At 46.0% G+C, this 21,410-nt stretch overlaps 1 protein-coding gene across 3 annotated transcripts; it reads left to right on the top strand.

Annotated features, from left to right (window-relative positions):
• Window positions 1-16,207: 16,207 nt before the first annotated feature.
• LOC120683185 (G-type lectin S-receptor-like serine/threonine-protein kinase SRK) lies at window positions 16,208-20,078 on the top strand. Of its 3 annotated transcripts, none has more exons than XM_039965212.1 (7): window positions 16,208-17,069; window positions 17,448-17,549; window positions 17,794-17,984; window positions 18,217-18,427; window positions 18,526-18,763; window positions 18,868-19,018; window positions 19,576-20,078. In XM_039965212.1, exons 1-7 carry the CDS (start codon window positions 16,262-16,264, stop codon window positions 19,885-19,887), a joined length of 2,013 nt encoding a protein of 670 aa, XP_039821146.1. In that variant the 5' UTR covers window positions 16,208-16,261; the 3' UTR covers window positions 19,888-20,078. The 3 variants fall into 3 exon arrangements, with proteins under 3 accessions (XP_039821146.1, XP_039821147.1, XP_039821148.1); XM_039965213.1 differs by having other exon boundaries at window positions 16,214-17,069; window positions 17,794-17,981; XM_039965214.1 differs by lacking the exon at window positions 16,208-17,069 and having other exon boundaries at window positions 17,475-17,549; window positions 17,794-17,981; window positions 18,521-18,763.
• Window positions 20,079-21,410: the final 1,332 nt, after the last annotated feature.

The following is a 21,410-nucleotide window of genomic DNA, read 5'->3' as shown; positions in this document are numbered from 1 at the left end:
CGATCCGGTTATCACCAAATAAAGATCAGACCTTAGGACATTCCAAAGACTGCTTTCTCCACTCGCTATGGTTTATTTGAGTACCTAGTCATGTCTTTTGGATTGACTAATGCTCCAGCTTATTTCATGTATCTTATGAATTCGGTTTTCATGCCTGAGTTGGACAAGTTTATTGTGGTATTCATTGATGACATCCTGATATACTCCAAGACTGAAGAAGAGCACGCCAAGCACCTTCATATTGTTCTTCAACGTCTACGAGAGCACAAGCTGTATGCAAAATTCAGCAAATGTGAATTTTGGCTTAAAGAAGTTCCTTTCTTAGGCCATGTCATATCTGCGGAGGGTATTTCAGTTGATCCAGGAAAAGTTCAAGATGTATTGGATTGGGAGGCTCCGATATCAGTTAAGGAAATCTGCAGCTTTCTAGGATTAGCTGGGTATTATCGTCGATTCATCCCAGAGTTTTCAAAAATTGCTAAGCCTATGACCGAGCTACTCAAGAAAGGTGTCAAGTTTCATTGGAATGACAAATGTGAAGAGGCTTTCCATACTCTGAAAAAGCTTTTAACTTCTGCACCTATCCTGGCTCAACCCGATACATCAAAACCATTTGACATATATTGTGATGCATCTGGTATTGGTATTGGTTGTGTCTTGATGCAGGAGAACCGAGTGATTGCATATGCGTCTAGGTCACTCAAACGCCACGAGGAAAACTACCCAACTCATGATTTGGAATTAGCTGCTGTAGTTCATGCTCTGAAGATATGGCGGCATTATCTCTTGGGTAGTCCTTGTCGCATCTACACTGACCACAAGAACCTTAAGTATCTTTTTACTCAACCTAATTTGAACATGCGCCAAAGGCGATGGCTGGAAATGATCAAGGACTATGAACTTGAAGTGCATTATCATCCTGGTAAAGCGAATGTAGTTGCAGATGCGCTAAGTCGCAAAGCTCACTGTCATTGCATCTCAGCTATACCATTAAGTGAGTCTCTTTGCTTTGAAATGGAAAAGCTGAACTTGAGCATTGTACCACATGGCACACTAGCCCATCTAGAACTCACTCCTATTCTTCGTGATCTAATCATCATAGCACAAAAAAAAGATAAAGGAATAAAGGAAATTCAGAGGAGATTATCTGAAGGAGATTCGAAAGTAAGTTGTTTCCACCAAGATAGTGAGAATGTGTTATGGTTTAAAAACCAATTAGTGGTGCCTAAGGATTTTGCGCTCAGAAAGCAAATTCTTGATGAAGCCCATACCTCTCGACTATCAATTCATCCTGGTAGCAACAAAATGTATCAAGACCTGAAACAACAGTTTTGGTGGACTCGGATGAAAAGAGAGATTGCCAAGTATGTGTCAGAATGTGACATCTGTCGTAGGGTCAAAGCTAGTCATCTCAGGCCAGCTGGAACGTTGCAACCCTTGAGTATTCCTGAATGGAAATGGGAAGATATCAGCATGGATTTTATTGTCGGTTTACCCCGAACTCAAAAGGGTTATGATTCGATCTGGTTCATTGTAGACCGCCTTACCAAATCAGCACATTTTCTCCCAGTTAAGACAAAATACTTGACCAAACAATATGCCGAGTTGTACATGGATCGCATCCTATGTTTACATGGTGTGCCAAAAACTATCATATCAGATCGAGGGACCCAGTTTGTTGCTCGCTTTTGGGAACAATTACATACTTGTTTAGGAACTCGATTGATCCGCAGCTCAGCCTATCACCCGCAAACAGATGGCCAAACGGAGAGAACTAACCAGATTTTAGAAGATATGCTCCGTGCATGTGTCCTACCCTATCCACAGAAATGGGATCAATGTTTACCATTAGCGGAATTTTCTTATAACAATAGCTATCAAGAAAGCATAAAAATGGCACCATTCGAAGCTTTATACGGTCATCGATGTCGTACTCCTCTGAATTGGTCCGAAGTTGGAGAGAGGACTATTTTTGGACCTGACATGGTTAAAGAAGCCGAAGAACAAGTTCATCTTATTCAAGAGAACTTGAGGATTGCACAGTCCCGTTACAAGAGTTATGCGGATAAACGGCGTCATCCACTTGTTTTTGAAGTCGGTGACCATGTATACTTAAAAGTATCACCTTGGAAAGGCGTGCAAAGATTTGGAGTAAAAGGAAAACTAGCTCTCTGCTACATTGGTCCATACCCAATTGTGGAGAGATGTGGTCCTGTAGCTTACCGGTTGAACCTTCCTGCAAAATTTTCGGCAATTCATAACATCTTCCATGTGTCCCAATTAAAGAAATGTCTGAGAGTTCCAACTGAAGTTATTGACAGTGACACCATTCAGTTAGAATTTGATCTCACTTATCCTGAGCATCCAATCAAGATACTTGATCGCAAGGACCGTTTTACTCGTCGCACTACTATCAGGTTCTATGGTTCAATGGAGCAACCACTTGGAAGATTTGGGAGCAAGAGGAATTTCTTAAGGCCAAATACCCTGATTTCCTAAGCACTCATCAAGGTACCTCACACTTGAACCTTCTTGTCTTATATTTTTCCGTTATGCCTAAATCTCGGGACGAGATTTCTTTTAGGGGGAAGGACTGTAACACCTCTAGTGTTTAGAGGGTCATTACATCCGTAAACAAGTTTAGTAATTTCTAGTGGAATCAAAATTTGACTCGGCTCGGTCTCTCAGCAGTGGAGTAGAGCATGACGCGTGACACGCCGTGATCGACGCCGTGCCCACGTGCCGGCCATCCTAGGTGTCCGTGCCACCACCGCCTCGTCCTACCTCACGACCTCATCCCTTTCCTGGCGCCCAAGACCAACTTCGCTTCCTCCCCCGGCTTTCTTCCTCCTCGAGCAGAGCTCGAGCGAGCTCGCGCCGCTCGCCACCGCCGGTGCCGGGATGTCGCCGCGCCGCCGTGGCCGCACCACCTCCGCCGCTCGTCCGCCGCGGAGCACCCCTGCGCGGGCCGCGCGCCACCCTGCGCGCGCCCCGGGGCCGCTTGGCCTCCGTCAGCGTGGCGCCGCTCCCTCCCGCGGCCGAATTGCCCCGCCACGGCCGGAACGCCGCCGCTCCTGCCCGCGTGTGCCGCCGCCGCACGCGCCCCTGTGCCCCTGCGCTCCTGCCTCGCGCGCGTCCCGCGTCCCGGCCGCCCTGGCCGCGGTCCGGCCGAGCCGCGCCGCCGGCCGGCCACCGCCGGCGGGGCCAGAACCACCGCGAGCCCGCCTGGCCAAGCGCCGGCCATGGCGCGGCGAAAGCAGGGGAGGCGGGCGCTGGGAGCTGGGCTCCCACTGGCATGTGGGGCCCGGCTGTCAGCCCCCCTTATTGTTTTATGTTTTATTTATTTTATGTTGGCTGAAATCTTCCAAAAATCGTAGAAAATTGTAGAAAAATTCTAAAAATGCAAACTCAATTTTGTTGGCCTAGTTAAATTCCAAATATCAGAGGAAAATTATCCTTGCTTGTGTTTCATTAGTTGTATTTGTGCTATAAATTGCTTTGTGTTTAATCTTAATTAATTTATTCCTGCTGTTTCGTTGCTCTAAAAATTATGAAATTTATTCAGTAAATTACTTTTGTACGTGTAGTTCACTGAAAATTTTCCATGGGTAAAAGCTTTGCGTGTGTTGCAAATCCATTTATGCTCGATTTTTTGTAGCTAGTAGCAAAGTAAATGTTTTATTTTCTCATTAATTGTTGTTAAATTTTTCTTGCATGTGTTATCAATGTATTTTCATGCTAGTAAAGTTTTGTGATTTATTCATGTCGGCAAGTTGAGTTCCTGCACGTGTGTCGCTCCTAGCCGCAGTTTTTCTTTTTGCGCTGCCAAATAATCTTACTTTCGGTGTTATCCTTGCATCATGAACACTTGTATCATTTCATTGCACCATTTTAATTCTTGCATGGCATCATTTTGATACATTTAGACGCCTCGAGCGAAGCCGTCTACGAATTGGTCACTGAGCCAATCCCGGAGCCGCAAGCAGGGGAACCACGAGCCGAAGCAGCCGTCGAGCCAGATCCAGAAGTCGCCAATCCCGCTGACTGGCAAGGCAAGCCCTTGTGCATAATCCTTAATTTTAGTATTCAATATTTTTGTTATATAATTATTGTGCATTTAAGTTTCTAGGAGTTGATTGGAACCTTAGATGCATGATCCCTAGGTTTCCTCAGTCACTCTACTAGTATACAGGTCGTTAGTACTGCAATGCTTAATTAGGATTCGGTAGAAGTCGAGTGATTCCTGTCACTCGCGAGATTTAGGTCTTGTTACTTATGGAAAATTTACTGGAGAATGAATCCTTGAGAAGAAGAAAGGAAAAAATGTAGACCGGGCGGAGATGGATTTTGGTTATGGATATGGAATGGATGGAAAGTAAGCCTCCGCCTGTGTCGACTAAGGACTGTACCATTGTTGGCCGTGCTGACCGAGTTTGAACAGTACTAACCGCATGCCGGGAGTAGGAGGTAGTCGAAACCGGTAAGCTCAGTACCATATGTGCACCGGTAGGCAGACTTGATACTGTCTTCACCAGTGGAGCTAGTATGCAAACTCATGGCTGACCCTTCGTTGGTATCGGTGGGGCTAGCAGTCCCGGGTCGCAGGGCAGTTCGGCTATTCGGTGTGCATATGTGAAGGGTTGCCACGTATGGTCCGACGGGGCCAATATGTGACGTGTGTGTTAGGTCCACCTTGTAAGGTTAAATCGGATCGATTCGCCGTCTCTCTCTGTTAAGAGAACCTTGGTCACTTCGTCATATCGTAGTAAAGAAGTGGGATGAGCTTGAACTGAGAATGTTTGCTGTGGTACTCTGAAAAGATAATGTGATCAACCATGCGTTCTCTAGATGTTGGTGCAAACCTAGTTGGTATTTGTATAATAACCTTGAGTTAAAATACTGAAAGTAAGGATTCACTGTTAGTAGCTTTTCAGCAAAATAACTCCAGAGCCAAACAGCCTTGCATGTCTAGCAGTCGGCTAAGTATATACCAATAGTCGGGTAAGCCTTGCTGAGTATTAGAATACTCAGGCTTGTTGTTGCCATATATTTTTAGCAGGATGCGTTCCGGAGGACTCCGATGAGATCTGCGCCTCGTGGATCGGTCAACCACTTCCTCCGGGTTGGTCGGTCGAGTGGGTCCCGTCTTCTCCATGAAGTTCGGGCAGGTGAGCCTTACATCAGTGGGCAAGATGTGAAGCTCGTCTTTGTCTGCGACGTTGGTTATCGTACTGTATTTTTGAAGCTTGTTTTAAACTCTAAATTACTTTCCGCTACATTTGAACTCTGAGGTTTGAGTTGTAAAACTGGCTTGTAAACTCTTACTGTAGATTAAGTTGGTACTTCTGTTAAACTCGGGTTGTATTTGGTTTTGAATGCTTTTGTTGCCGGTAATCATCTGTGCTCGTCTTTTGACGAGAGTTCCTGTGTAATCGATCCTGGTTACATCAGGCGGTCTGAGTGTGCTGGTTGAGTGCAGTAATTCCGGTTTAAGGTTAAGTGTCAATTATTGCACTTGATTGGTATTATTTGGACTGTTCTACTACAGCGGGCTTCCGCCGTTCAAGCCTGGGTGCTCCGCGTAGGACCTCCTCCGCCGGTGAAGGGGCACAGCGCCCCCGCACGCCTGCCGCCCCTGCGCGAGCTCGACGCCCGCCTGCCCGCCCGCCACCCCCGCGCACGCTCGCCGCCGGCGCGCGTGGTTGGGTTGCTTCGCTGGAGAGGGATGCCGGAGAGAGAGAGCGCAGGGGGAGGGGCAGAGACGCAGGAGGGGGGAAGGAAAGAGAGAGAAAAAAGAAAAGAGAAAATAATGAGTTGGTAGTTGGATGATTGAATAAAATATGTGGTAGTTGGGATAAAATAGAGATATAGAGTTTGAACGAGTGCGGAGAAACTGGATGCAGAGTAGAGAATATTGATGACCAGAACGAAATATACCTTTTAGAGGATAGATTTAGAGTACGACGAGTGCAGACAGCCTAATAAGATCCGCCGGTGGTGGTTTGTTACAGGCCGCCGGTGCAACTGCAGGGTGAGCAATTGCTCATGGCGCCCACATGGTCTTAATCCAGTCACCACCGCTGGCCGATATGGTTCCATGATGCCCCAGCCACCTCTGCTGCCCACGAAATACTCCATCACCTGCCGCCGTGCCACTCCGCACACAATCCGCCTCCACCCCTGCCATGGACCTCCCTTTATACCTTGGAGACCCACGGACTGGTGTCTGGCACACGTGACATACCACTACCAGAGAACTTCACATTAGAACCGACACATCAGAAGCTAAAAAATGTAACCGGTTGTAAAAATAATCACTAGAAATGGTTGTTTATACGGAACAACACAAACAGTTGTACCGGGGAACCGCTTCTAGTGTGGCTACTACTAGAAGCGGTTATAATATACAACGGCTTCTAGTGTTACCACCTACCAATACAAGCAGTTGTATAATAGAACCGCTTCTAGTGTTATCCATGCTAGAAGCAGTTGTTTACAGAACTAGTTCTGCTGCATTCCCTCACCAGCGCAGCGTAGGCGCGGACGGAGCCAAACCTTATCTCTTTATTATGGGGTATGTTTGGTTTTTGCCCATAACTGCCCTGCCAAAGCCAGCCAACAATTGGCAAGCCAATTTTTTGGCAGCCAATTCCTGCGCCCCTGATTTGGCCCTTCGTGGGCGTGGAAAGCAGCTACGTGCGAGCATGGGCAGAAGGGCTAGCCAACTTCTCTACCTCGCGTGCGGCCGGCCTCTCCTCCTCCTCCCCTACCTCACGTGCGGCCGGCCTCTCCTCCTCCCTCCCTCCCTCCCATAGCCATCCCTCCTCCCGCCGGAGGGCGGCGCGTGTGACAACCCGGCACAGGACTTAATAGGATTAATAGGATATTCATATCGACAAGTTGCAACTTTTTTCCGAAAATTGATCTCCAAAAAACTCTAAGATTAAGCGTGCTTGGTCTAGAGCAATTTGGGGATGGGTGACCGACCGGAAAGTTGTTCCCTGAGTGCGCACAAGTGAGGACAAAGTGTGCAGAAAAGACTTGTATTGGTCTGTGAGGGCAGTCTATGTCCTATAGAAGCTACCAGATGTAAGTGGGCCCGACCTCGGGTAGGCGGGACATTACAGAATGGTATCAGAGCCAACTCTTGTGGTTTCACGGACGCATGTGTCGCAGTTGCGCAGGCATGGTGCGCATGGTTGGTGTGGATCCGGAGTGGTCACACAACATGGCACATGCGCTGGCACTGGACACACGGACGTGGCCAAGAGAGGACGTTCCTGGCTTGGGGTTGACCGACGAGGACATCGGTCTCTTAAGGGGGAGAGGATGTGACAATCCGGCCAGGGCTTAATAGGATTAATAGGATACTCATACCAACAAGTTGCTTTTTCAGAAGCCGATCTCCAAAGAACTCTGAGGTTAAGTGTGTTTGGCCTGGAGCAATTTGGGGATGGGTGACCGACCGGAAAGTTATTCCCGGATGCGCACGAGTGAGGATAAAATATGCAGAAAAGACTTGTGTTGGTCTGTGAGGGCAGTCTATGTCCTATAAAATCTACCAGATGTAAGCGGGCCCGACCTTGGGGAGGCGGGACGTTACAGTGCGGCGCCCTCGCTGCGGCCGGCCCCTCCTCCTCCGACCGTCTTCCCTCCCGCCACCCTCCCTCCTCCTCCAGCCAGCGGGCAGCGCTGCGGGCAGTGGCCAGCCTTGCGGTCGGTGCGCAGAGTGCTGGCCGGCGACGCACAGGTGGCCGGCAGGCGGGTGGCGTGGCGGCGGCGGGCGGCGGGCGGCACTCGGGCGGCGCGCGGGTGGCCATCGTGGCCGGCGGGCGGGTGGCGTGGCGGTGACGGGCGGGCGGGCGGGCGTGCAATATTCTTTTATTTTTTATTTCGCTTCAGAAACGGTTGTGACAACAGCTCCTGCAGTCTACCCTTCACTAGAACCGGAAGCACAGAAACAGTTGGGTTTCCGGTTCTAGTGAGGGGTTTTGGACCCTGTGTAATGCGGGCTTCTCTGGTAGTATACTGCAACGACTTGGAGTATATATTTAGACCGAAGGTGAAGAAGAACATGGAAACAGATCCACCTGGCAGCAGGAAGGAGTGGTCTTCAGCGACAGCTAGTGTTGTAGTCGATTTTTATCAATCCCCTTGGTGTGCAGCCCCCCCCCCCCCCCCCCACCCTCTTCATGACCTAGAATTCATCCGCAACACAAGGCCAGTCAGGCTACTAAAGCCTACGAAACTGAAACATTGTATCTGTTTGATCTTTTTCTATTTCAAGCATAGTAAATCCTTCGGTTTGTGTTTAAAATTTAAATACAATCACGATTAACAAAACTAATTCAACATTTTGTTAAAACCTAATTCATGGGATGGAAAAGTCAAAGTTAAAATTACAAAAGTCTGTTCAATAAATGAATTTTATAAATTATGTCGCGTTACAAGTCACTAGTAGAGAATAGGGCTTTCATACTACCCCATCACTAATAATCCTTTCAGTGGTTCATAATACCAACTGGTACTAAAACCTTAGGCTTTAGTACCAGTTAGTATTACAAATTGGTATTAAAGCCTTCGTTGAACATCCTTACCAAACCGGTACTAAAGCTTCCGAGGGCATCAGTACTGGTGTACTCCCTCCGTCCCACAATAAGCGCCCTTTTAGGAGTTGGGCACGGGAATTAAGGAAGAGCAGAGAGGTAGATAGTGCATAGGAAGTGAGGAGGGGCGAAGGAGGAGAGAGATAGATACATACTTCATAGAAGGACACTTATTTTGGTGCTTTTTTAATGCTAAAAGGACACTTATTCAGGGACGGAGGTAGTATTAACCATTACTAATAAGACCTTTTGGTTTGTAATACCAACCAGTACCAGTTGTGAGAACCGGCACTTATGCTTATGAGCATTAGTGTCGCTTTCTTTGTGCTAGATTTGGAACAGGTATTGAAGACCAGTTCTGTTGTAGTGAGTTAGGAATACTACATACTATTCCCCAACTTTTTGGCAAGTATTTTTGTACTTAAAAGATTAAGATACACTTAAAATGTTGCATATTTTGGTAAGTTTTATTTTCAATTTTAAATAATAAATATTATTTGTTTTTAATGCAAAATGAATTCTATCCATATCTTGTATCGCTACAAAAGGTTTCATAAATTTCAGAGGTGCTTCGCGGCCGTCTGGTTTAAGAAAAGAAAGGGGGAAAATCCATAGTTTATTATTCACACGACTTAAATGACTGAACGGATGGGAGTATCAAATTTGAAATTTTGAGTGTGAAGTAAGTAATTACCTTATCTTGTCCTGTTAAATAGGGAATTTCATTAACAATGGCAAAAATTTCCTAGAGCCTGTCACCAGAACTATTGGTGGTCTCATTCATTCGACCTCATCTTTTGATGGCTTCACTCATTAAAAAAAATTGATGGCTTTATTCAATTAGAGAATGTCACTAACAGTCCGTTTGGATGTAGGCATTGGAGGCTGGAATTTGGAATTGGTATTGGAGGCATCTAATACCTGTTTGTTTGGATGTTTGGGGAATTAATATTGGAAACTGGTTCCAATGCCGAGTGGTATTCGCTGTACTGCCTCAACCCCGCACGCAATGCCGAGCTCTCCCCCTCTATATGGTTGGCATTGACCTCCCCCTCCCTCCCTCCTCCGCCGCTCTGCTCCCCGCGCCCCTCCCTCCACCGCTCTGCTCTCCAGCGCCCCTCGCTCCGCCGCACCCTTCGGCCCTGCGCCTCCTCCTCCTCCTCCTTCTTCTTCTTCTTCTTCTTCTTCTTCTTCTTCTTCTTCTTCTTCGCCGGCCGCGGACGCAACCCTCCTCCCCCCACTCCTCCTTCCTCGCCGGCCACAGCCCGCTCTTTCTTCGTCGCCGGCCACGGCCGCACCCTCCTCCACCTGCTTCCTCGCCAGCCGCGCCCCCCCTCCTCCTTCGGTGCCGGCACGGCGCCCTCCTCCTGCTTCCTCGCCGGCCGAGGCACCCTTTCTCCTATTCCCTGTGGCCGCCCTCTTCCTCGCCGGCCGCGGGGACCCTCCTCCTGGTGACCGCCCTCTTCCTCGTCGGCGTGGCTTCCTCTTCTTCCTTGCGAGCAGGATCTCGATGGAGCGAGCGCCAGCCGGAACAAATGCCAATACCACGTTTCTGTGCATCCAAACATAATCTTATTTGGTTGCTTTCCAGGATTCCAAAAGCCAATTCAATGGTCATCCAAACAACTGATTTTGAGTCGTGCCCCATTTCAATACTATGGTTGATTTGGTATTGAACCCAATTCAATACTATACCCTCTAATATCAACATCCAAACGGAGCCTAAGGCATATCCTCATTTTCTTCTCCAATCCGTCTTCTTCTAACTCTCTAAGGCATATCCAATCCAATATGGAAACCACAGTTGAGCAAGACCCAACTAACATGGGCACATGGCCTTGTTCCTAGATAACTAAAACCCCGATGCTCAAAAAAAAAGATAACTAAAACCCCAAAAAGGAATGCTGGGTCTGGGTTAGACTCGGGTTTTCCGTTCTTTTTCAATAGAAAAATAGTTCATTTAAATAGTTCGGACTGGGCTCAGGCTGAGAAATGTTTTTCGGCCTTCATTTTCTCCATCCAAGCCTGTCCCATTGAGTGTCGTGGACGGGGTAAAGCCCGGTGGGCTGAGGCCAGGCCAGAAATGCTCAGGTGTAAACAATGGCGGACCTGGAAAATTAGTTGAGCCTGGGCACACGTAGAAAATTGGTTGAGCATATGCAAACATGCAGCTTTGTTTCACGGCATTTTCTTTCCTAAGATGAAACACTGCATGCAGGTGGCCTCTACCGTGAGCCCGGGCCGGTGCCCAGGGTGGCCGGGCCCTGGGTCCGCCCATGGGTGTAAAGTCCATGAAAATGAAGCCCGGCCCATGCCCAACCCCAAATACTATACTAATTACTTGTACATGCAAAATGGTTGGCTAGCCGGCCGCACCTGTGTCTGATAATTTTGGTGGCTCAATGGGATTATTAGCTAGGCCTGTGCAGTGATTTTAGGCCACTGGGCATTTTGCATGGAACCCTAAAAAATACTGGAGTCGGTTGGAGGACCCCTTTTCCTTCCTTCGTTCCCCTGCAGCCCAGCTCTGCCTGCTGGGAGTCCATCGGTACCGACGCACAGCCTCCGCGGCCCCTCTATGCTCCCACACCCTGTGGGTCTCACAGTTGTCAAACTTTCCAATCCGAATAAAAGACCCGTAGTTTCCAAACCAAGCACCCAAATCAAATTCTGATTGCACCATTATAATCTTTATGACAAGATCTTCAAGACCATACTTGAATATATTTAGATAATTTTTTATGTGGAACATTTTTTTCTAAAGGTGAAACTTTTCTTTTTTAAGCTGAAACATTGTTTCAAGTTCAAGAAAACATTGATCCAACACTTAGAAAAAATTGTTCTAAAAACATTTCTTCAAAATATGGTCAAGTGTGGTCTTATTTCGAAGATTTCACCGTAAGAAGCATAATGGTGCAATCAGAATTTATTTTGGATATCTAATTTAAAAATTATGATTTTTTTTATTTGTATTGACATTAGCCTAGTGGTTACAAGAGCCTCGGTAGCACCTCAGGTCCTGGGTTCGACTCCTCATAGGAGCGAATATTTCAGGATTTAACGGCGTTGTGCATTCAGTGGTAGGCGACGTTCCTGTCGACAGCGAGGCGCCTGTGGTGATTTCGTCAATCTCGATGATATATCGGCTCAGTCTTCGAAGATGCTTATAGGGGTAGAGTTTGCATACGTGTATTCATAGGGGTGCGAGTTTGTGTGTGATGTGAGTGTCTGAGTTGTACTATGTAATTTTAAAAAAATAATGACATTAGGTTTTATTGGAACAGCAGGGAAAGGAGGGAACGGATGAGGTGTCCGGCAGCCCGTTCCGTACCGTCTATGCGATACGGACGAATCCCGCTGCCTGCCTCCTCCCTGCTCGTCTGCGGTGTAGCTCGCCGGTGCTGAGCTCTGAATTTTTTTAACCTAATTGTTTATAACAAAATAAATTGTTGCCGAACATTTGTTCAAAGCATTTGCTTTTGTTCCTAAAATTGTGATTTTTTAAATGGGTCTAATTGGACCCATGTAGGTCACCGTGTTTATGCCGCGGCGTCTGGGCCCTTCACGTCACGTTAGCAAACAAGATCCAGTGAGCAGTCCCGATATATTCTGTATGCGATTCATTGAAAACACGTTGTGGCTGAAAATTCCGGCATGCCTCCGGATACTAAATTAAATCTTGTTGGTTGCATTAATCATGATGGGCTACTGGCACCACGTTTACAACGTTCTCCTAGGCCCATCGCCCCCGTCGGCCCACCGGAGACTTTGACCTCTTATGTTATGCTTTATGAACTCTGATCCCACGAAGACTTACCTCGAGATCATACCTAACCCGAGCACATCGGTTTTATTCTCTTTTTCTATGCTTTCGGAAGGCTTTCGGTCAAATTGTTCCAATATAACACTAAAAAATATAGATTTGATAATTCGGTTCTTTGTGGTAGATCGAACCTACTATTTAAGTTCCAAATTCGATATGGGCACTCAAATTGTCAGCTAATATCTTTCCATTGATAGACGAAGTCCTGTAAACAACTAGGTATCTGGGGATGACTTCATCGGTCTCAAGATCAACAGGTCCGGTTAATTGGAGTCATTCATAAGGATAAGGCATACATACATAAGCTTGTAGGTATGGGTGTTCGATGCATGATGTTCGTGAGTGTTCATGTTCATAAAAAGAAATTACGAATAGTAAGAGATGCTTTCTTCCAACTCCAGTGAGTAGGTGCTTTTCTGCTAACTTATTCAATACTACCTCCAACTCTTCAAATGGTCTACATCTTTTTCTTTTTCCAACACTTTACTGCTAACATATTCAATACTATACATTCCGTTCTAAATAGAGTGTCATTCAAGTTTTATCCTATGTCAATCTATTTGAAGTTTGACAAAGTTTATAGATCGAGAAAAGTATTAATATTTTCATCTTTATAGAAAATATAATCCCTTTATATTTAAATGTATGACACCATTGACTTTTTGTACCACATTTGACCGCTCATCTTATTTAAAAAATTAATAGAACTATGCGAAAGTATAGGTTATACTTCAAATATATTCAATGGTAAAACAAGCCACATCAAAATAAATGATAATAATATAATCTTTTTGAATAAGATGAGTGGTTAATCATTGAGTAAAAAGTCAATGGCATGACGGCATCATACATTTAAATACGGAGATAGTATTTGTTTTATAGTACAACAACACTGTCTTTAGGACAGAGCGAGTATATCTTGTTTCCGCTGTGCATTAATCTTGATCATCAATGGCGCTCATGGCCTCATGGGAACATTTGCAACCATCCTCCAGGCGGGAGACCGAGGACACCGCATGTGCGGTATATGTACGGTCACCGCACACCACGCCAGCCCATGCCGCACATCCTCCTTTCTCCCTTTTTTTTCTGTGATTTGTAGCCATTGGCCTAGTAGCAATAAACCTCATCATAATTACAAATAAAAAATTATAATTTTCACACTAAATATCCAAACTTAAATTCCGATTGCACCGTTATGTTCTTACAATGAGATCTTTCAAATAAGACCACACTTTGACCATATTTGGATGAATTTTTTTGGTACAATTTTTTAAAATACAAGAAAAAAATTTCGTGAACTTGGAACAATTGTTACAGCTTTGTAGTAAATTGTTCTATCTTAAGAAAAAATGTTCTACACAAAAAAATTATCTAACTATATCCAAGTGTGGTCTTATTTTGAAGATCTCGTCACGAGAGGATCACAATAGTGCAATCGGAATTTGATTTGGATAACTGGTTTGGAAACTTTGAGCTTTTTCTTCAAATTTAAAGTTTATCATGTTGTTCAAGAACCAATCATTACCCGCTGGGAAAAAGCCAAAAGGTACTGCCAAAAGGAGAACCCGAGGATCGGTTGCTTCGCCGTGCATGCGATTGACACGAGTGCAGTTGCCTATGGGGTGTCCGGCAGCCCGCTTAGTATCGCATATGCGGTACCAATGAATCGCGCCTCCAGGCCCCCACATAGGTCCGGGTGGCCGTAGGTGCTGCTTACCGGTTAAACTGCCCCCCTCCCCCCGATCTCGGCAACCCGATCCACGTCCATTGCCGTCGCTGCTTTTCTTCCCAGCTCCAGCGCCCTCGCCACCGGAGCCGCCACCTGTTGTCGTTCGTCCCACGCTCCCACCTTCTGTCGTCCCGCCGGTGGCCGGCGGCTCGCGCCACCTCGCCGTGCCACCGTGATAACCTGTCCCATCTCGTCGTCGCTCCCACACCGCCTGCCAAATGTGCCGCCTGCCGCCTAGCTCCGACAGCGCCCTCGCCACCTCTGCTCCCTCCTGTCGCGCCCACCTCCACCGCCGGCCTCCCTTCCTCCATCTCCTCCTCCTAGGGAGCAGATCACCGGTCGCCGCACCGACGCGCACTCGCCGTCCCACGCCTGCTCGGTGGGAGGTGGGAGACGACCTCGATAGGTGGGGTCCACTTGTCGGTGACCGCGAGGGAGAGAGCAGGGGTGTGCGCGCGAGCTGTTTCCTGCCATGGCAGGGACGGTTGGCGCATAGGTCCCCCACGAGACTTGACCACCGTGTGTCCTCCTTTGTGAAATCTGATCCCATGAGTCGCCCTACAAATGGGCTGGAAATTAAATTATACCCACACCAATCTATTCTTATAAGAAACATTAATATTATCCACTCCACTCCAAACCGCCACCATCACACACCAACCCAACCCAAACATTTCAGCTCATAATGTAATATACTATTAGCCAAATCATGGTTACAACCCAATAAGAACCTATTTGACAAAAAAAAATTTATAGTGTAGATCTTGCCACACTATTTTGTATAGAGTAGCTGCCAGTCATACTGAGTCATCTCCAAAAAATTTCAGTCAATTTCGATAAAATTATATAGTGTGAACGCGAGGTTTTATTTTTAGGGTTCAGCTCTTAACATGGGGCCCACGTGTAGTTCTAGCCACTACTTTGCACAGAGTAGCTGCTAGTCATACTGAGTCATCTCCAAAAAAATTCAATCAATTTCGATAAAATTTTATAGTGTGAACGAGAGATTTTATTTTTCGGGTCCGGCTCTTAACGTGGGGTCCACGTGTAGTTTTACCCACACTGATTTGCATAGAGTAGCTGCCAGTCGTACTGAGTCATCTCCAACAAATTTCAGTTAATTTCAATAAAATTTTATAATTGAACGCGAGGTTTTATTTCCAGCATCCGGCTATTGACGTGGGGCCTACATGTAGTTATAGCTACACTGATTTACACAGAGTAGCTGCAAGTTATACTAAGTCATCTCCAACAAATTTAGTCAATTTCGATAAAATTTTATAATGTGAACGCGAGATTTTATTTCCAGGGTCCGGTTTTTGACGTGGGGCCCGCGTGTAGTTCTAGCCACACTACTTTACACAAAGTAGCTACCAGTCGTACTAGTCATTTCTAATAAATTTTAGTCAATTTCGATGAAATTTTATAGTATGAACGCGAGGTTTTGTTTCTAGAGTCCGGCTCTTAACGTGGGACCGGCATTTATATATAGTCATAGTTTTGCACAAAGTATCTATTTCAACTCATCCCAACCCGTATTTATATAGAGCCCGCTTCGCCCCACCCATTACCTATTACTCTCTCCATTCCAAATTATAGGTCATTTGACTTTTTCAACCCCAAATTTGACCATTCGTCTTATTCAAAAATTTGTGCAAAACATCATTTCTTTTGTTGAGGATTACTTTATTAATACAAGTTCTTAAAGAATGGTTTAAATTTGACTATGTTTGTTTAAATTTTTTGAATAAGACGAGTAATCAAATTTGGTGTTAAAAAAGTTAAACGACCTATAATTTAAAACGGAGTACAATCCATTTTAACCTATCTAAACACACTCCACGTTAAAATCCAACCTATAAATCTCATTTCAATCCAAACCATTTGCTGATGATCCATGACGACTTGACCTGGAGACCGTCAGCAGGTAACACGCACGCGCGCAGCAGCTTTCCCTCTCATTCGACGCTTCCAGTTCCGGATCAGACCGCAGTTGGCTAAACTTTTCCAAATGCCAGCGACAGGAGTGATCAGTAACTCTGAATGATATGCTGCCCATCGACAGAGACAAGTAATCACTAATCACCAACCAAGAAAGCCATGGCCGTGGTGGTTGTCGCCGTCGCGGTCGTCCTCCTCTCGGCCTCGCCGCCCGCCGCGGCCCAGCCGTGGCAGTACTGCAGCAGCAGCTCCCGGTACTCGCCCAACAGCACGTACCAGGCCAACTTGGACGCCGTGTCCGCCGCGCTGCCCCGCAACGCCTCGTCCTCACCGTTGCTCTTCGCCACGGCCGCCATGGGCGGCGGCGACGACCGCGTCTTTGCGCTGTCGCTGTGCCGGGGTGACGCCGACGCGGCGGGGTGCTTGGGCTGCGTGGCGGATGCGTTCCGCCACGCGCGGGGCTCCTGCCCGCTCGACAAGGAGGTGGCCGTGCTCTACGACGCCTGCTTCCTCTACTTCTCCGGCCAGGACTTCCTCGCCACCACCGCCAACGTCGGCCAGATCAGCCTCTACAACACGCCGCAGAACGCCAGCGCCGGCGCCGACCACCCCGGCGCCGCCGCGCTGTTCACGGCGCGGGTGCGCGAGCTGCTCAACGGCACGGCGCGACGGGCGGCGTACGGGTCAGCCAGGAGGTTCGCGACGGCGCGGATCTGGAACGGCAGCGTGGCGGAGCCCGTGCCGACGATGTACGCGACGGCGCAGTGCACGCCGGACCTGTCGCCCGCCGACTGCTGGGGCTGCTTGGAGGACCTGGTCGGCAAGGCGCCGTTGGCCGGCGGGACCATTGGCGCACGCACCGCCGGCGTGCGCTGCAGCTACCGGTACGAGAACTACGCCTTCTTCCGCGGCGAGCCCATGCTCAATATGGGGACGCCGCCGCCGCCGTCCACTCAACCAAAGAAAGGTGAATTAATTGTTTCTGCTAAATTCCTGCCTTGGAAACTATAAGCTCCAAAATCGAAATAAAGGTGTTAATAATTACACTAATTTACATCTCTTAATCAGTTAATCAAACACTATTGGGTTAGATCAAGTTTGTTCAAGTCAGCAAAAAGCGCTCACAATCAAGCATGCCAAGATGCCAAGGGTTCAGAAAGAATAGTTCAGTTGCGAGATAAGCAGTAACTAGTTAATCCCCTTGCGCTTGAATGTGTGCAAGAGTAGTTCGAATAGTAGGCCACGTCATGGTTGAATTTTTTATGTAGTCGTGCAATATTCGTCGCCTTCTAATTACCTATCACATATTTTGATGGATGAGGTGCTGTGTCATTGTCATGTGCAGGGAAGAAAAAGAAGCAGCTGTGGATTGTATCCATAATTGTTCCTCTTGTGTCAATTTTCTTATGCATATTTTGCTTGGGATGGATTAGAAATCGAAGGAAAGGTACGTTGATTTATTCTTCCTGTGTCAGTAACAGATGCACATTCACTTGGAACTGGTCCCTCCAACGTAAAGTCATAGGGGCGTGGTCACTGACAGGTAGGCCCGATGATCCCAGGCCAGACTTGTTAGTGACAACGTCACTAAGATATTTACGTCACAGGAACCTCACGCCACTCGCTTTCATGGTAGAGGTGATAAACTGGTGACAGACTTTTGAATTATTATACTTTTCTGGCTTCTTTAGGGAAGTTGAAATTGCAAGAACAACCCATGGTGAATTTGACCAGAGTTGAGGATGTATCATCGCTTTGGACAATTCAAGATACAGATTCAGAGTTCACAATGTTCGATTTCCATCAAATAGTTGAGTCTACTGACAACTTCTGTGACGAAAACAAACTTGGACAAGGGGGCTTTGGCGCTGTATACAAGGTGGTATGCTATCATGAGCACACTATACTGGGCCCACTAAAAAAATGAGGGCAATTCCGTGGTTTATATATGGTTGAAAAAGTTATTAATCCAAATTTACATTTCAAGAAAATCCATAAATAAAATATGATCATAACTAGGCCGCAGTTAAAATCTCTTTCTAATTTCTACTGAGTGAAGTTTTTAGGCCTGGCTTATTTTCTTTTTTACAAAATTAGAACTTCAAATATTGCAGGGTCAATTGCCGAATGGGCTTGAAATAGCAGTTAAGAGACTAGCTTCACAATCTGGTCAAGGGTTTGTTGAGTTTACGAATGAAATCCACCTTATCGCTAAATTACAACACATCAATCTAGTTCGACTACTTGGATGTTGTGTTCAAGGGGAAGAACACATATTAATATATGAATACATGCAAAACAAGAGTCTGGATTTCTTCATCTTTGGTATGTGTACATTTCCTTTTCTTTCTTATGTCATTTTTGTAATATAGCCAACATACTGCCAGGTTTAATTATGGCTGATAACACTATTACCAGTGCAGATGTAACGAGAGCAAGATTACTTACTTGGGACAAACGTCTTAATATAATTGATGGGATAGCACAAGGTCTTCTATATCTTCATAAGCTCTCCCGACTGCGCATCATACATAGGGACCTGAAAGCAAGCAATATTCTCTTGGACAGTGACATGAATCCCAAGATCTCTGATTTTGGGCTAGCAAAAATATTTAGCTCAAATGCTATTCAAGGAAATACGAATAGAGTAGTGGGGACATAGTAAGAATGCACTTTATGCAAATCTATTCCATCAAACTGTATGATGATTGTATTAGTTAGTAATTGGTGCATGATGTTTTGGTTTTTTGTTTTCTTCTATACAGTGGCTATATGGCTCCTGAGTATGCTTCAGAGGGTGTCTTCTCTGTCAAAACTGATGTCTTTAGCTTCGGTGTGTTACTTCTTGAGATTATTAGTGGGAAGAGAAATGCTGGTTTTCATCAGCAAGGAGATTTCTTCAACCTGCTTGGCTATGTAAGTATTTCTATTTATTTACTGTTAACGTGGTTCCAATTCAGTGTGTGCTCCCCATTGTGCCTGCTCTTCAATCATGCGTGGTTAGTGTGAAAATAAAATCTTTTTCCACAAGGCATTTCTTAAAAATCGTGCATTTGGCATTTGCTCAAAGACTTGAGAAAACTGATCTTTCCTACTAGATGCCACTTAAGTTTTGTATGTTTATCGGAGGACATAGTTTAATGCGTTTCAACAACGATCATTTTTTTCCAGCAGTTGTTGAAAGATGGAATTGATTGGCGTGTGCCATGATGTGGACTTGATTGTTTTGTATAAATTGGCCTGAGTTTATTATCTCCTTGAGATAAATAAAGCCGGATAGATTTCTAGCCGGCCTTTATCTCAAAGAAGAATGTGTCCAGTAAATAGTGTTACTTAAAATGGCGCCAACAGGCCCGGCACCCACTTATAGTTTTGTTTATTGTCTTTAAGTAGGTTTCCATATAATATTTTTTTAAAATCTTCATTCAACAAACTCATTATATAACTGAGGTGGGCACTTTAATTTGTTGAAGGCATGGAAGCTATGGAAGGAGGGCAGATGGTTTGAGCTTCTTGACAAATCATTAGCAGATCACCATGACCAAGATCAAGCAATGGAGATACTGAAATGCATCAATATTGCCTTGATGTGTGTCCAGGAGAATGCAGCTGATCGCCCTACCATGTCCGACATAGTTGCAATGCTATCTATGGAGACCATGTCGAGCCTGCCATACCCAAAGCAGCCGGCCTACTTCAATTTGAGCACGGCGGATGGAGAGCTATCCACTACTGCACCTAGCAGTGTAAATGTTGTTAGTGTTTGCATTTCAGAGGGTCGATAGATATTTAGGTTTGGATGGTGCAGGCTCACGCTATTGTATATATGCTGTCCAACTACCAGACATACACTTTTCATGTTACGAAAAAAATTTAAATCATGCCACAACTATGTAGTACTTGATGGAATTTGGGCTAGGCCCATGAACAATTTCAGAAATTACAAATAAATCTCAAAGGCCCATGGTGCATGAAGGAAGTGAGTTAGGGTGCAAATCTTTAATCTCACATTGCTATTGAAAGTTGAGGAGGTCCTATGGATCTCCTATATATCTAACACATAGGCTACCATCAGAGTACACATCAACTCAAGCTAAAGTTACAAAATTGAGCTAGGGTTACAAACCTAGAGTTTGCCTCTTTCTCGCTGCTGCGCCGCCATCATAGTCTAATCCATCCCGAACGACGGCGTGCACCGGCGAACAGGAGAGCAGGTTTCCGAAACCGCTCGCTCTTGTGATCCTGCACCGGGAGAGGGAGAATAAGGTTTTTGGGAAGCGCTAAGTGCGACTGCTCATTTTCTTCGCCACGGCTCGTCCTCCGTCCAAGTCAGGAGCTGCGGCGTACCGTCGTCTGCAACGCCGGTTGCTGCGCTCCGTTCGAAGGACCGTCTTCGTCTCGTCTGCGCCTTTCGTCTTCCCGGCGGCTCCTGCACAGTACGTATTTTGTGATCAGATCTGTTTCATAATCATGTTTTCTGAGATCATGTTTATGATATTTGTATTGTCTCGTATGTTAGAGTCATGCATGCTAGGTTTAATTCTCGTTATGATAAATCTAGTTCAGAATTTAAACTTACAGTTGTCTATTTATCCAATAATCCAAAAACCTTATTATAGGCAATCTGTTGATTTAACAATGGCTGGTTTCGCTGAGTCACTGAGGCCAGAAAAGTTTACTGGCGTGAACTTTAAGATCTGGAAGTCCAAGGTTCGCCTCTGGTTTACTGCTATACACATCTGGGACATGAGACTTGACAAGCCTGAGAGCGTACTTACTGCTGAAGAGCAGACGAAGTATGATGAGGCCAATAATCTCTTTGTCGGATGTATCATTAGCAATCTGTCAGACAGATTAGTCCGTGTGTACATTGATGAGACAGAGGTGAAGACGCTGTGGGATGCTCTGGTTGCAAAGTATGATGCAACAGATGCGGGCAATGAATTGTACCTCAGGGAGAGTTTCCATGACTACAGGATGGTGAATAACCGTTCTGTGGTGGAACAGGCGCATGAGGTGCATTGCTTTGTCAAGGATCTTGATCTCCTTAAGTGTCCTATTCCCGACAAGTTTGTGGCTAGATGCATTATTGCAAAGTTGCCTTCCCAGTGGAGGAACTTCGCCACAACTCTGAAACACAAGAGACAGGAGATATCAGTTGAAAATCTGATAGCGACTCTTGATGTTGAGGAGAAGGCTCGGAAGAAGGACGTGCCTGAGAAAGAAGATCAAGGTTAGTCCAGCGCCAACCTGGTCCAGAAGTTCTCACGTGGCAAGAACAAAGGGAACAACAAGCCTAACAAGACCA

This window comes from Panicum virgatum, chromosome 7N, assembly GCF_016808335.1.
Source record: "Panicum virgatum strain AP13 chromosome 7N, P.virgatum_v5, whole genome shotgun sequence".
In the NCBI taxonomy this organism is placed as follows: Eukaryota; Viridiplantae; Streptophyta; class Magnoliopsida; order Poales; family Poaceae; genus Panicum; species Panicum virgatum.
Note: the sequence above shows the minus strand (reverse complement) of the source record. Positions and strands in the feature narration are given on the sequence as shown.